General features: G+C 44.4%; 3 protein-coding genes across 3 annotated transcripts; 2 read left to right on the forward strand and 1 right to left on the reverse strand.

Annotated features, from left to right (window-relative positions):
* The first annotated feature begins 5,707 nt into the window (after positions 1-5,707).
* Positions 5,708-6,729, forward strand: LOC120452354 (single-stranded DNA-binding protein, mitochondrial). Its single transcript, XM_039636528.2, has 4 exons — positions 5,708-5,755; positions 5,825-5,912; positions 5,972-6,080; positions 6,386-6,729. The coding sequence occupies exons 1-4, from the start codon at positions 5,735-5,737 to the stop codon at positions 6,606-6,608; spliced, it is 441 nt and encodes a 146-aa protein (XP_039492462.1). The 5' UTR covers positions 5,708-5,734; the 3' UTR covers positions 6,609-6,729.
* On the reverse strand, positions 6,664-7,590 carry LOC120452353. The gene is made up of 3 exons (XM_039636527.2): positions 7,334-7,590; positions 6,976-7,278; positions 6,664-6,917 (listed from the first exon to the last, which is right to left on the reverse strand). The coding sequence occupies exons 1-3, from the start codon at positions 7,490-7,492 to the stop codon at positions 6,708-6,710; spliced, it is 672 nt and encodes a 223-aa protein (XP_039492461.1). The 5' UTR covers positions 7,493-7,590; the 3' UTR covers positions 6,664-6,707.
* A 349-nt stretch (positions 7,591-7,939) lies between these two features.
* LOC120452352 (organic cation transporter protein) lies at positions 7,940-13,054 on the forward strand. The gene is made up of 3 exons (XM_039636526.2): positions 7,940-8,248; positions 11,155-11,789; positions 11,852-13,054. The coding sequence occupies exons 1-3, from the start codon at positions 8,206-8,208 to the stop codon at positions 12,839-12,841; spliced, it is 1,668 nt and encodes a 555-aa protein (XP_039492460.1). The 5' UTR covers positions 7,940-8,205; the 3' UTR covers positions 12,842-13,054.
* The last annotated feature ends 49 nt before the right edge of the window (positions 13,055-13,103 follow it).

The following is a 13,103-nucleotide window of genomic DNA, read 5'->3' on the forward strand; positions in this document are numbered from 1 at the left end:
TAGTTATCATCGTAAATATGCTAATATCTTTCTTTAAATCTTTTATAATCGAAGTCGTCGATCAAGGAAGCTTATATTTTATATATTTTATAAAATACTTGACTTGATTTTTTGCCGTTGTAGATTTGCAGGTTCTAGCTGAAGGCTCAGGGTCGCAGCACAAGAAGTGAAGACAGTGGCTTCGATCTTGGGACAGGAGGCGTCGTGTTGGGTTGTGTGGCTCGGTGCTTCGGTGGTTCGTTGGTTCGGTGGTTCGGTGGTACTGCAGCGGCAAATGTGTTGTCACAGTGGTGTAGTATTTCCTTTATCGCAGCAGAATGAATGGTGGTAGCCGAAGGACGGAGCAGGTGTGAGGGGAATATTTTAGGTATCCGTACACTCGATTGCTGCCCGGCAACGCACCACCCTCCCCACCTTCCCCTCACTTCCCCAGCTGAACCTCTCAGCACTTGGATCGCCCACCGCCCACTCCTTGGCGCTTCATTTCGGCCTGGCCCGGCACGGCACGGCCCGGTTCGTTTCGTTGCGTTCGTTTGTCTTGACATTTGCGTTTTGCCTCTGCCCTCAGCACCAGCGGCCTCCACTCTAAGAGCCCGCCCCGGCCCCACATCCTGCCTCCAGAAGAGGGGACAGTGGGACGATGTGGTTTTTGGTTAAAGAATGCCAGCAAATTAAGGCTAAGATGCGGTCAGCAAGTCGAGTCTAGGAGTTACTATTTTGGGGCTATACCCAGCAGAGCTTACGCAAACAACAGTATATGAGCTCCAAAAATATCTGTAAACAATTGATCATATAGTAAGTCTTCACCTATTAACATGCTACATTATAATATAGAAACAAGGCAAAGGATTATGTATCATCCAGATGCATACTTTTATGAAAACGTATAGTAATAGTTTCTACTAACTATATTCAAATATAGATATTAACTTCCCTATATCATTATTTTTCCACAAAACATATTTTAAGTATCTTAAAAAGTTCATAACTTAGCAGATCTTGGCGAAAACTTTGCTCCACCGTGCAAGGCTTAAGCGAATTTTCGTTTATTCTGATTACAAAAGGCGGCATGGGGGAAGGAAGGACGTTAGGTAGGGAGTGCTATGGATTGGGGCTGGGGACTTGGTTGGGGCACAAATTCCAACTTTACTTTAACTTTAATGTTGGGTCGGGTCGGTCGGTCGGTTGGTTGGTCGGTTGGTCGGATGGTCGGTTGCTTGTCGTTGTTCAACGCCGCTCGCTGGTCGCTGGTTGCTGGTTGCTGTTAACTCTGGGTTCTCGGTCTCGGTCCCGGTCTCATTCGCATTCTCATTCTCGTTTTCCGAGACCGGAGTCTCTGTGTGTGCTGAGACCTCAGAGTAGTCGGTGCGGCAATGACGACAACGCCGCCTTTGCCTTTGCCAGTGACTGCGACTTCGACTATGACTCTGGTACTGGCTCTGGCTCTGGCGATATTCTGTTCTTTCGTTCGGAATACCCTAGGGTCTCGGTGGGTATGCGTAATACGTTGTACTGCTATGGGAGTCTTAATGTTTAATCTTTCATTTCGGGCGTTTCCGTTTGGTCATTGTTTTTGTATTATGTCAAACGCCGTTTTAAAATAGCATTCATTTCTTAGAGTTCTTATTTTAAGGCGCGTAAAATAATTATATATATTTCTTATAAAAAACGTTATTAAAAATAGAGCTCGTGAGAAAATGTTTTCTGTTTCCACTTTATTTGGTATTGGGAAAAATGGTTTTTATATTTTTTTCTAAATTTTACTTTATGTTAAAGAGTTATAGGGATCTTTTTTTCGTAACTATATCATTAGGTGTATGATATATGAATAACGCATCGATCAGTTGGCAAGGGCATGGCCAGTTCGGCGTGAGGACCACCACTTGGAATTCTCGTTCTTGGCCAGGCCCGGTGCCTGGTGCTTGGTGACGGCTGATGTTGCTGCTGCGCTGCCACTGCCGCTGGTTGCAGTTGCAAGAGTCGCAAGCGACGTCCTCGCAGTTGTTGTTGCTGCCGCTTTCATTCAGCTGGTTCGTTGGTTCGTTCATTTGCTGGTTATATATATGACTTTTTTCTTCTTCTTATTTTTCATCAGCGACGCCGTCTTGCCTGTGGTACGGAGCCAGAGCCCGACCAGCCAGCCAAGCTATCCAAGCCAAACCGAACCGAACCGTACCGAGCCAGGCCAACCAACGCCATCGCATGCTTCACCTTCGCCCCACCGCACACACACAGATACACACGCACACACCGGCACTTTGTGTGGCGGCTGCCTTCCCATTCAACTCACCATTCATTCCCCCTTCCTCCATTCACCCCCGTGCCCCATCCTCTTGGGCCACTGCTGTTGGAGTTTCTTGTTTTCTTTCGACGTTTCGTCGTTGCTGCCCCCCATCCACTTGGCCAAGCAGCCAGCCCAGCCACCGTCAACCTTCTGCCCCATCCCCAACCCCATCCACATCCCCATCCGCATACCCATTCCCACAGCCCACTGCGCTGGCTCTTTGCCTTGTCGTAATTTTACTTGGATTTTGTTTTTTTTTTTGTTGTTCGTTCGTTTTCTTTTTCTTTTCCTTTCAGCGCGCTGCTTTCTGCGCTGCCTGCGACTCGGTTTCGAAATAAACTTTAATGCGAGCCATTCGTTCGGTTTTGGGGTCTCAGTTTCTGCTGCTCTGTTAAATTTTCTGGTTAAATTTTGTGCGCAGTCAGCTCGCAATGCAGTTCGAGGCGATGGCTCGATTGGGGCTGCTCGCGGGGCTAAAGTTGCTCAACTTGCTGGAATCGGATGGTTCCGATTCCGAGTTCTGGGGGTTAAATGCTGGGGGTTTCGAGCTGGTTCTTTAAAGCGATTACAGCTGTCGGGCTCTTTGTAATAACAGTGTAATCCAAATGACTATATCATGTCTTTGGGTGCTTAGAAATCATGCAATGGGTAAAGATTTTAGGGCTATTAGGGATTTGGCTTAGTATTTGCCATACCATATTGTAACTTAAGTTTACTAAAATATTTAACAATGCGTATAGCTAAATATATTGTATATGTGACTTTACCATCTTAGCACTTAGGCTGCCCACACATCATTGGGATCGCCCAGAATCCCAATTTCAAGGAGCATATTGACGTTCAAGGTCTTCTAGAAGACTTTAATCCTTTGGCCACCAGGCGCGACTCCTTTTGCGCAGTCTCGCACTGAACAGCAAACAGTGCTGTTGCCGTTGCCACTGACCGCGGCAGCAATGCAAATTGCCGGAATGCTGCTGCCGTTTATAGTTTAACTATACGGGGCACATATGAATTTTGCCATCGCTCGTTTTTTGGCACGCAAACGCACACAGCACGGCAGAGCCAAAGAGCCAAAGAGCCGGCCAACCCAGTCAGCCATCTAGCGAACGTCCTCGACAAGCCCAGTCAGCCAGTCAGCCAGGCCAACGCCAACGGCATCAGCCACAGCAACAGCAACAGCAACATCATCAAAAACAACAACAATAGCAGCAGCAGCAGCAGCAACAACCACTTCAGTACCTCCAACCCGACAACCTCTATAGCCATAGCCATGCCACTATACAATCTGAAAATATAGAAAAAGCAGCGACATTTGGGACGTTCGCTCGTTCGTTCGCTGGTTCGTTGGTTCGTTGGTTCGTTTGCCTGGTACGTTCCGTCGTTCGCTTTTGTTGGTATCGCGGTGCGGAGCGTTCCGAGCCGGAGCCCCAAACACCAGATACAGATACGAGCGCACACACTCGTGCACAGATACAGATACAGATACAGTGGCAGGCCGGCCAGCAACAACACAAACCTCCTATATGAGTGCGCCACGTACATATACGAATGTATATTTTTATATAGAGTCGCAGCAACACGCGCACTGGATTCAACCAACGACGGACACAGTGCTCTGTTTTCGGTCTGGCTACGACTGCAGATATAGATACGGACGGAGGGCTAGAATATATAAATATGGGGTTGGATCTTGTTGGGGGAAGCGTTTCTTGGGGAGCAATCAAGAAGGAAATCTGGGATTTCAAAAAGCGCGCCATTGAAATTGGTTGACTTTAGAATAGGCTCTGGTGGTTTTTCTTAAAAATCTCGAAAGTTTTCTAGTTGAGTTAGCAACTGAAGCTTTAAAATATACCTATATGGGGTGTTATATAAGTATTGGGGAAGAGAAACTAAAATATATTTGAAAATGTAAAAAAAAAGTGAAAAAACTTAAATATAAGAGTCTCAAAAATAATGACACAAAGTTCATAAGTATTACTTGGATCTGATATTACTAATATAATATTCAAACCTTTTAGACCCACATTCGTTGACCCTTCATATACTGCGGTTATTTCAAAAATTCCTAGAATTCAGTTAATTCTGCAGTAACTTATCGCGATATGATTAATAAGTGGTAACCCTCTCCGCAATATCTGCGCAGCATTATATCAGCTCCACAGAATTGCTCGAGTGACGCAGATGGAAGGCAGTTAAGAGACTGGACGGCAGTATGATTTTCTTGGGGCAGCGACACCGATGCGGACTGTGTGTCGTCATCCTCATGGCCTGAGCTGAATTTGAATGCAAAGTCGAGAGTTGCAGAGAGCTCTTGCTGCAATTGCTGCTGTTGCTGCTGCTGCTTGTGACGTTGTCGTTGCTATAGATGCTGCAGCACAAACAACAGCAGCAACAACAGCAGCAACAACAACAGCAACATCGGCTCGAGAGCAATGCGAATATAAAAATGGTGATTCTGTTCTTCCGCTCCGTTTGGGGGACGCCTCTCGGGTGTCCAGGTTTTTATTAGCACCCGACTAACGGACACTTGTCCGCTCGCTCTTCTTCCTCCTCAGCAACTTCAGCTCAAACAAAGCCGCCTGCCGCCGCTAACTGATTTTCGAAAAAGCCAAGATGATGACTACTCGTGGCTGGAGCGGGCTTAAGTTGTCGTTCTTGCATCCTGTTCGAGGTTGTAAAGTTGGAATCTTTGTGCATTATATTTGCGTTATAAGGTGAATGTTTAGCTGGATTCTTCTTCTAGCTGTATACTACTTTTGTTTGTTGTATTTTCTTCAATAAGAAAGTTTAAGTTTAAGTATATACCAAAATAACCTTTTTTACAAAATGCAAACAGTTTACTTTTACAAAAATTTTAATTTAATTTGGTGTATAAATGACAATTACACTGAAAAACCTACATCGTCTAGCCTTTTAAACTTAAATAGATATTAAACCATTAATTTTTCTAGTTTTACTTACATTTTAACATAATTTAAATGAAATTTGTAATTTTTCAATTCAAATCTCCACAGTGGCGCCCTCAGCAGAAGTTTATTTAAATTGGAAACTAAGGAAAATTACCAACAATCTTCTGTGACAGGTTTTCGCTCCACCTTTTGTTTGAAATTAGCAACAAGTGAACGCAGTTGCGCCCCCTTTTGGACCACGATTAAGCTATAGGTTCTTTTGAATTCCGCAAGAGTACAGTGTGCGGCGAATTCGCGCTGGAGTAGTGAATTTATATCTACAAAGCGAATTTATATACTAGAATAATTAAACAATTATTAAAATGAGTTATTACGAACCTTTTTTCATTTTCTTACGTGATGCCATTATCTGGAGAGTGACATCAATATTAGGATAAAAATAATATCGATATGCGATATTTTGTCAATAAACTTACCGCGATAAAAAGATTACTTTTTGTAAATATAATCGATACATCGATATTTGAGTATTACAATCAAGATGCAACACACAAGGCGCATGGTAAGTAATATTATTAATAAGCCGGTAAATTGGAAAGAACAGTACACAAACATGTTTTTATTTTTTTAGCTGAATCCCCTGTTGAGCGGCCTGCGGAATTTGCAGGCACGCGGGGCAACAACAACGACGGCAGCGGCGCCCGCCAAAGTTGAAAAAAGTGAGTAGTTCATAGCTTTAGTTATAAAATTGCATTAATTGTTGAATAAATAACCACAGCTGTCAACACGGTGACCATTTTGGGGCGAGTTGGAGCCGATCCGCAGCTGCGTGGATCCCAGGAGCATCCGGTGGTCACCTTTTCGGTCGCCACACACACCAACTACAAGTAAGTTCCTATGTGTGCGTGTTGCCGCACAGCATGCGTTTGCAACGGAACTTGAGTTCAAATCTCAGAGGAGGCAAGAACAGTTACAGTCTATGCCTCTAAAAAAACTATATAAATGTGGTTAGTTAGTTAGTTAGTTAGTTCATAGCTTTTACCTCCAAGCAAGATCACGCTGAGCTGCTAATTCGGATTTATGTAATGAGTTATTGGAACATGTACATAGTTGTATGTGGGCAATCAACTATAAATCATTGCTACCAGTTCAGTTAAAAAGCGTTAATTAACTGTTTACCATTGCCTTACAGATACGAGAACGGCGACTGGGCCCAGCGCACGGACTGGCATCGTGTGGTGGTGTTCAAGCCCAATCTGCGTGACACCGTGCTGGAATACCTGAAGAAGGGACAGCGCACAATGGTGCAGGGAAAGATCACCTACGGAGAGATCACCGACCAGCAGGGCAACCAGAAGACGAGCACCAGCATCATTGCCGACGATGTGCTGTTTTTCCGTGATGCCAACAACTAAAATTTAAGCCCAGAACACCAAACCTAATCTTAAGCGAAAAGTTGAACTTGCAGCATTGTAAGCATTTATAAAACTCGTTGGATATATTGTGTTATCAGATTACATGCGTAGTTGTATTCCACATACGTCTTTGGGCTTTAACTCCTTGATCTGTTTGTACGGGCACGGAACGTTGAATTTACTTGCATCTTGTTCGTTATAAAGCTGTTTGAACTCCTTTTGAACTTTCGTGACCTGGCTCTGCAGAGTTTCAATCTTCTTTTCCAGGGACTCCAGGGTATTGTTGTGGCATTCAATAAGCTTGGTAACCTGTTGATGGACTCACTTTGGAATCTAAATATATATAACATTAAGTCATCAATCTTACCACATTTCCGGGAATGGCGACCGCGGAGACCTCCTTGTTATACATCTCGATCTCCTCTTTCATCTGGTTGCACTGATGGGCTGTTTTTTCCGTGGACATGAGCAAACTCAGCAAATCCTGATAGGTGGCATGTGCCAAAGGATATGTTTGGCAGCCCACGACCTCAGGACTTGAACAACGCTGCTCTAATTTTGTAACTACTTTCTCCGCCTCGATCAGGTTAGTCTCGTTCTCATTCAGCTCCATTTCCATCTTAAGCATGCTGCAATGAGCTGATCTCAGGGTTTGATCCACGGAAAGTACCTGTTGGATTATGAGAGATTTTTTATTCTGGTTGCCTATTGACTTTGAATCTCACATTTTTGGCGTTGTCTAGGCAAATTTGTTCCTGTTCCTTGAGAAACTGCAACTTGGTGTTGAAATCTGACTCCATTTCAAGGCTATCCTGCATTAAAATATCTGCCAGCATATCCAAGTACAGGAATGCCGACGGATCTGAAAAGCTTGGCTCACACATAATTTTAAAATTTACTTCAGAGGATTTTCGTGTATTTTTATGATAACTAGAAAATTTTGTTTGCCGCAGGGTGTGAGAGAAACCCAAGCTTGCTGGGGTTTGAGTTTCCTGTTCAAAATCGAAGTTTAAGTTCTAACGGATTCCTTTAATGAGCAAGATAAAATATCTTATTTACAATGGTTAATATATTTTCATATATCAAGGATAAGAAATGCATGATGGTTACATTATTCTAGGTTCTAGGATTTAAGAAACCCATTTTAAAGCTCTCACCTACCGTCCAGCAGAGGTTGCTCTTGAGCTACCAACTTTGGAGACCCAATCGAGACATTCGCGATCCACAAGCTCTCTCCACGCGCGAGCTTGGAGCGACCTTATCGCCATACACCATATACCACCATGTGTGGGACCACTCGGGTTTCTCGCTGAGCGCACAGTTCGCAGTTAGTATTCGCCAGTTCAAATGCTGCCGGCGGTCGGAAGAGTTGATAGCTGATCGAGCGCTCCGTTTGTCGTTTTGATTCACTCGAGCACGTTGTTTATCCCGGATTCGTTTTCATCTTCGCGACCCGTAACTATCACTATCAGTAGTACCTCCAGTAGTGGTGCTCCATTCATACGTGCTCCACTTCTGCAGAAGATGACGATTTGTTAAAAAGTAACACCACGCAGTAACTTTCATTTATATCATTGTAATCAATAAATAGTCAAACATGGCTGTGGATTATGTGCTGGAGGACCTGATGGGCAAACTTGGTGAGTATAATGGGCTTTTGGGAAGGAAGACTTTGGAGAGATCAGCTGTTACGTTGCCAGGCGTCTCCATCCCGTGGTGATAAGAACTGGCGTTAGCTTATCATTTTGAGAGGTCTTATCAGCGCTGCAAGCTACTATGGATAATATTCTGTTTGAACGCCAGCCAATGTGGTTTATCGCCGAACCTTCTGTTCTGCTTTTAAAATCTATAATTAATTTTTCCGTATTATGTTTTTAATCTCCGCCTAATCTATCCGGCTGGCCGTCCGTCCTTCAAGTGCTCAAAAGAAGCCGCCTCTAATACTTTTTTAATTGCAACTATTTCTGCTTTATTTTTGCATTTTTTTAATTTAATAAATACTCGAGGCCGCCAAGTGACGGACATTTGTGACAGCTTGATAGAGACTCCACCCTCTTGATCCCCTATGTGTTTGACTATGTGTTATACCATATAATAGTCGACAAACGTTCGTGTGGGCCAAGTTCTGAGCTGGAGGCTGTCTGACACTTGTTGAGCTTTCTTGGTTTTAACACAGTGACGATAAAACGTGTGTGGCTTCTAGCAAGCAAACGAAAACGGGTGGAAATGGGGCGGGTTCTGTCACAAGACTGGGAAGTAGGCTCGTCATAAAGATCTTGGGATCTACGGATATCTGGGTATTTGCTTGTAATTTATTGTGTGTATAATCTAATTGTGCGGCTCAAACATTGCAGCTAGCTTGTGCGGGCTACAAAGTTAAGCCTGTTTATAAAAAGCAGTATGCAAAACAGTTAACAATAATTGTGGGAATACAGTGAGAGATCGATGGATGAAACGTTTTATTTGTCAGGGCTACAAATCACTAATTTCTGAGCAATAATACATACATTTGGTGCCATTGTATTAGATGGAATATAAAATTGGTGTCAACAATTGTACTGAAATTGTCGTTAATTAAAATAGAACAGTTTTTCATAGGCACAATCCGAAACTGGTTTTTTATTCGCACTCGCGAAACCGCAGCCTATAAGAAAGTGACAGGAGAGAGGGAGTAATAATCGCATTAGCGACTTTTTATTCGTAATATATTCGTATACATTTGTATCTGTAAAATGCAAAACCTCAAACTGGTTTGCTCAGACTCAATTGTATGGCAAACCCCTCAGCCATCAAAATTCACATATCGCTCTTTTATTTCTGTTTACTTTGTTGAAGGCCTATTGGCGAATAGCAACTCTAATTACTTCGAATTTGGAGGCGTGTTGCAGTGCTGAGTTCGTGTTTTTTGGCCGTAAGAAGGTTACCACAAAACCAGCAACTTCAAATGACTTTGAGAGCACTTCCACATGTGCTATGTGGGCAGCTCAGAACAGAACTCAATCGACCTTCAGGTGTTGGTAATCGCGGGAAGTGAAAATGTTTAAGTACGGATCGAAAAATAGCGAAGGAAGCCTTAAAGTCGTGACCTACCTCAATGATAAGAATCATAATGTTAGAGCACAAAAAAATCTTAAAAGTTTAAAACAAAATCAGACCTCAAATAATGCAACAGTTGATAGTTTATAATCATAGCATACTTGTGCAATATTATTATAAATATGGCTTCATTCTTTTTAATATTCCGTGCCCTTATCAATCTCACTTATCGCTTCAAGTTTAACCAGCGTAAACAACGGTCCAAACCTGCGCCATATTCATTTTAATGTGCATGTTGGTTTTATACATCATAATAACTGACGACGATCAAGAGAACTACAAACATTCGAACATTGACTGGGCCAAAAACCAATGTCGTATTCAAGGGCCACTTGGCAACAATTTTCTGGTAGTTGTACTGTACGGATGCAATAAATCTGGAGCTACAATAACACTGATATATGATCTACCATTTAGGGGCCTCTGATAATCCACTATGTGTTCCACATTAGTATTTACTATTCCTAGTTTTGTTATCACGATTTTTCGCTATCGATCTCCTAGATTGCGCTCAATTATACGCTGATTATGTCTATTGGGGGCGTAACTGAATTTCATTAGGTGTAGCGTAAAATTTTATAATTGAGATTAATTAATGTCAACTCGGTGACATAATTTTACACTTCACGAAATCGTTTCAATTATGAAAAATGAAAATTCTCAGACGTTTTACTCATGATTTGTCGATGGTAACGTAACAGGGGTGAACGTAACTTTTCATTTGATGGCAAGAGTTTCGCTTAAACGATCAATAAACGTAACCCACAAATCAATTGAAACGGCTGATTGAACATTGGACCGCTCAAGTGTCAAATTCTCGTATCTAGGCTGCATAGTGTCCATGTCGGTAGAAATTTACACAGCCCCTGGCCGCCATCAACGCGATCGCCCTGGACTGACTGACCAAAGTCATAATCGATTCAGTGCATTCTCCCAAGACATCCGAGTCTCTTTTCATGGGGTTCGCAAGCACATAGACTAAACCAAACCAAACTGTGGGCAAATATTGGACGGGCCAGGCGAATGCGTTTCAATTGAAATCGAATTGAATAAATTCCACTTGATTTAATTGCAAAGCCTTGGGCGTGACAACCACGCCAGCGATACCCATTAAAAGTTCCCATCTACATAAAAGTCGGGTGTTTCTTTTGGGTGTCATCTATTGCTGGCTTATTGCTGCTACGTGGTATTAGAATAATGATTTCAGGGAGATACATATATTTTTCAAATTCAATCGACCTATGACGAATAGGAGCCTTTTAGAATAAGTGCAGCTAGAACAACTTTCATTTTCCAAATAACTTAATTTCTTTCTATTATAGTTCATCGCAAAGTGGGTGATTCATGGCTGCTACAGATAATCACTATCTGCTATGTCGCCAAAAGCTCACATTTGCTGTGCGCTCATAACCTTTCCCAAGACATTAATAGTTGTGGTTTCCAATTCCAGGGGAGTTTGGAAAGTACCAGTTCCTGCAGTTCTTCCTGCAGGTGCTTTCCGGCCTGACCGCTGGCATGCACATGCTATCGCTGGTCACTGTGGCCGCCGTGCCCGAGCACCGCTGCTTCATCGCGGGCGTGGATAACAGCAGCTTGTCGGTGACCCCATGGAACTCGAGCGATATTCTGGCCGCCATTCCGCTGAAGCCCACTGGCGAGCTGGAGTCCTGCCTCATGTTCGATCCCACTAGTCCTGGCACCAATACCACCGTCAAGTGCGAAAGTTACGTATACGACACGACGTACTACAAGACCTCGCGCACCATCGACTGGAACTTTGTGTGCGACCGTCGCTGGATGGGGGCCATTGTGCAGACCGTGTTCATGCTGGGCGTGTTCACGGGCGCAGTCACCCTTGGCGGACTCGCCGACAAAGTGGGTCGCAAGACCGTGTTCTGCTGGTCGGCCCTGTTCCAACTGATCATCGGTGTGGGTGTGGCCTTCATTCCCGAGTACTTCTCATTTATGGTGGCGCGCTACCTGCTGGGCATTGTGGGTTCGGCGGGTGCCTACATCTGTGGATTCGTGCTGACCATGGAGCTGGTGGGACCTACCAAGCGTACTGTGTGCGGCATTACCTTCCAGGTGAGGAAGACTTCAATCTCTGTACATGTCTTATTTATACTAATACTACCCAATATTCGTAGGCTGTTTTCGCTGGTGGCATCATGTTGGTGGCCGGTTGGGGAGCACTCATCCCTGACCGCCAGTGGCTGCAGGTGATCTACGGACTGCATGGCTGCCTGTTCCTGGGCCACTGGTGGTGGCTCGATGAATCTCCGCGCTGGCTGTGGATGCAGGGACGTGCCGCAGAGGCGGTGGATATTGTGGCCAAGGGCCTGAGGATCAACGGATCGGGCATTCCGGTGGACAAGGAGTACTATGTGCAGAAGGCCAAGCAGCAGGCGGCGGCCGAGGAAAAATCCAGTTCCGGATTGAGCGACCTCTTCCGCACGCCCAACCTACGGATGAAGACTCTGAATGTGTGCCTCTGCTGGTTCGCCAATTCCCTGGTTTATTACGGACTATCACTCAGTGCTGGCAAGCTTTATGGTAATCCCTACCTGATCCTGTTCATCATGGGCCTCGTGGAGTTCCCCAGCTACATAACCATTGTGTTCGTCCTGGATCGCCTGGGTCGTCGATCGATCACATCCACCCTGATGTTGGGTGGCGGTTTGTGTTGCATTGTGGCCGCCTACATTGCCCAGGGCAGCACCACCTCCACGGCGGTGGTAATGGCAGGAAAGCTTCTCATCGCCGGATCCTTTGCCGTTATCTACAATTACTCGGCCGAACTGTTTCCCACCGTGGTGCGAAACTCGGCCATGGGATTGGGATCGATGTGTGCCCGTTTGTCGGGAGCCCTTACTCCGCTCATTACTTTGCTGGACTCCTTTGATCCGAAGATTCCGGCCGTGCTGTTCGGCGTGGTGGCCCTAATCTCGGGCTTCTGGGTGATGTTCCTGCCGGAGACAATGAACCAGCCTATGCCCGAGTCCATTGAGGATGGAGAGAACTTCGGAAAGGGAGACACTTGGTTCAGTCAGTGTGCTGGTCGCAAGAAGCGCCAGAACAGCGTATATCCCGACGATCCTGAGCAGATGGTGCCGCTCAAGAATATCGAGAGGAAGTAGAACCTAGCCAAAGATGATTGTACCCATGTCCTCAATCCAGTTCAAAGTTCTTGTTACCCTGTGTTTTTTGTTAAGAACTCTACTTTTTCGCCTAGTAGTAAGCTCTAATAGTCTCTATCCATTCCAAGTGAATAAAATGATGTGCAGAATGGGGTAATCCCCATATGTGGATTCACTCATTTCTATTTCTGCGTGTCCCTTTGTTGTTTGTAAGTATCCTTTCTTTTATTATTTCGGTGGTAAAAATGAGTTTAAGATCAAT

Source organism: Drosophila santomea, chromosome 3R (genome assembly GCF_016746245.2).
Source record: "Drosophila santomea strain STO CAGO 1482 chromosome 3R, Prin_Dsan_1.1, whole genome shotgun sequence".
NCBI classification, from domain to species: Eukaryota; Metazoa; Arthropoda; class Insecta; order Diptera; family Drosophilidae; genus Drosophila; species Drosophila santomea.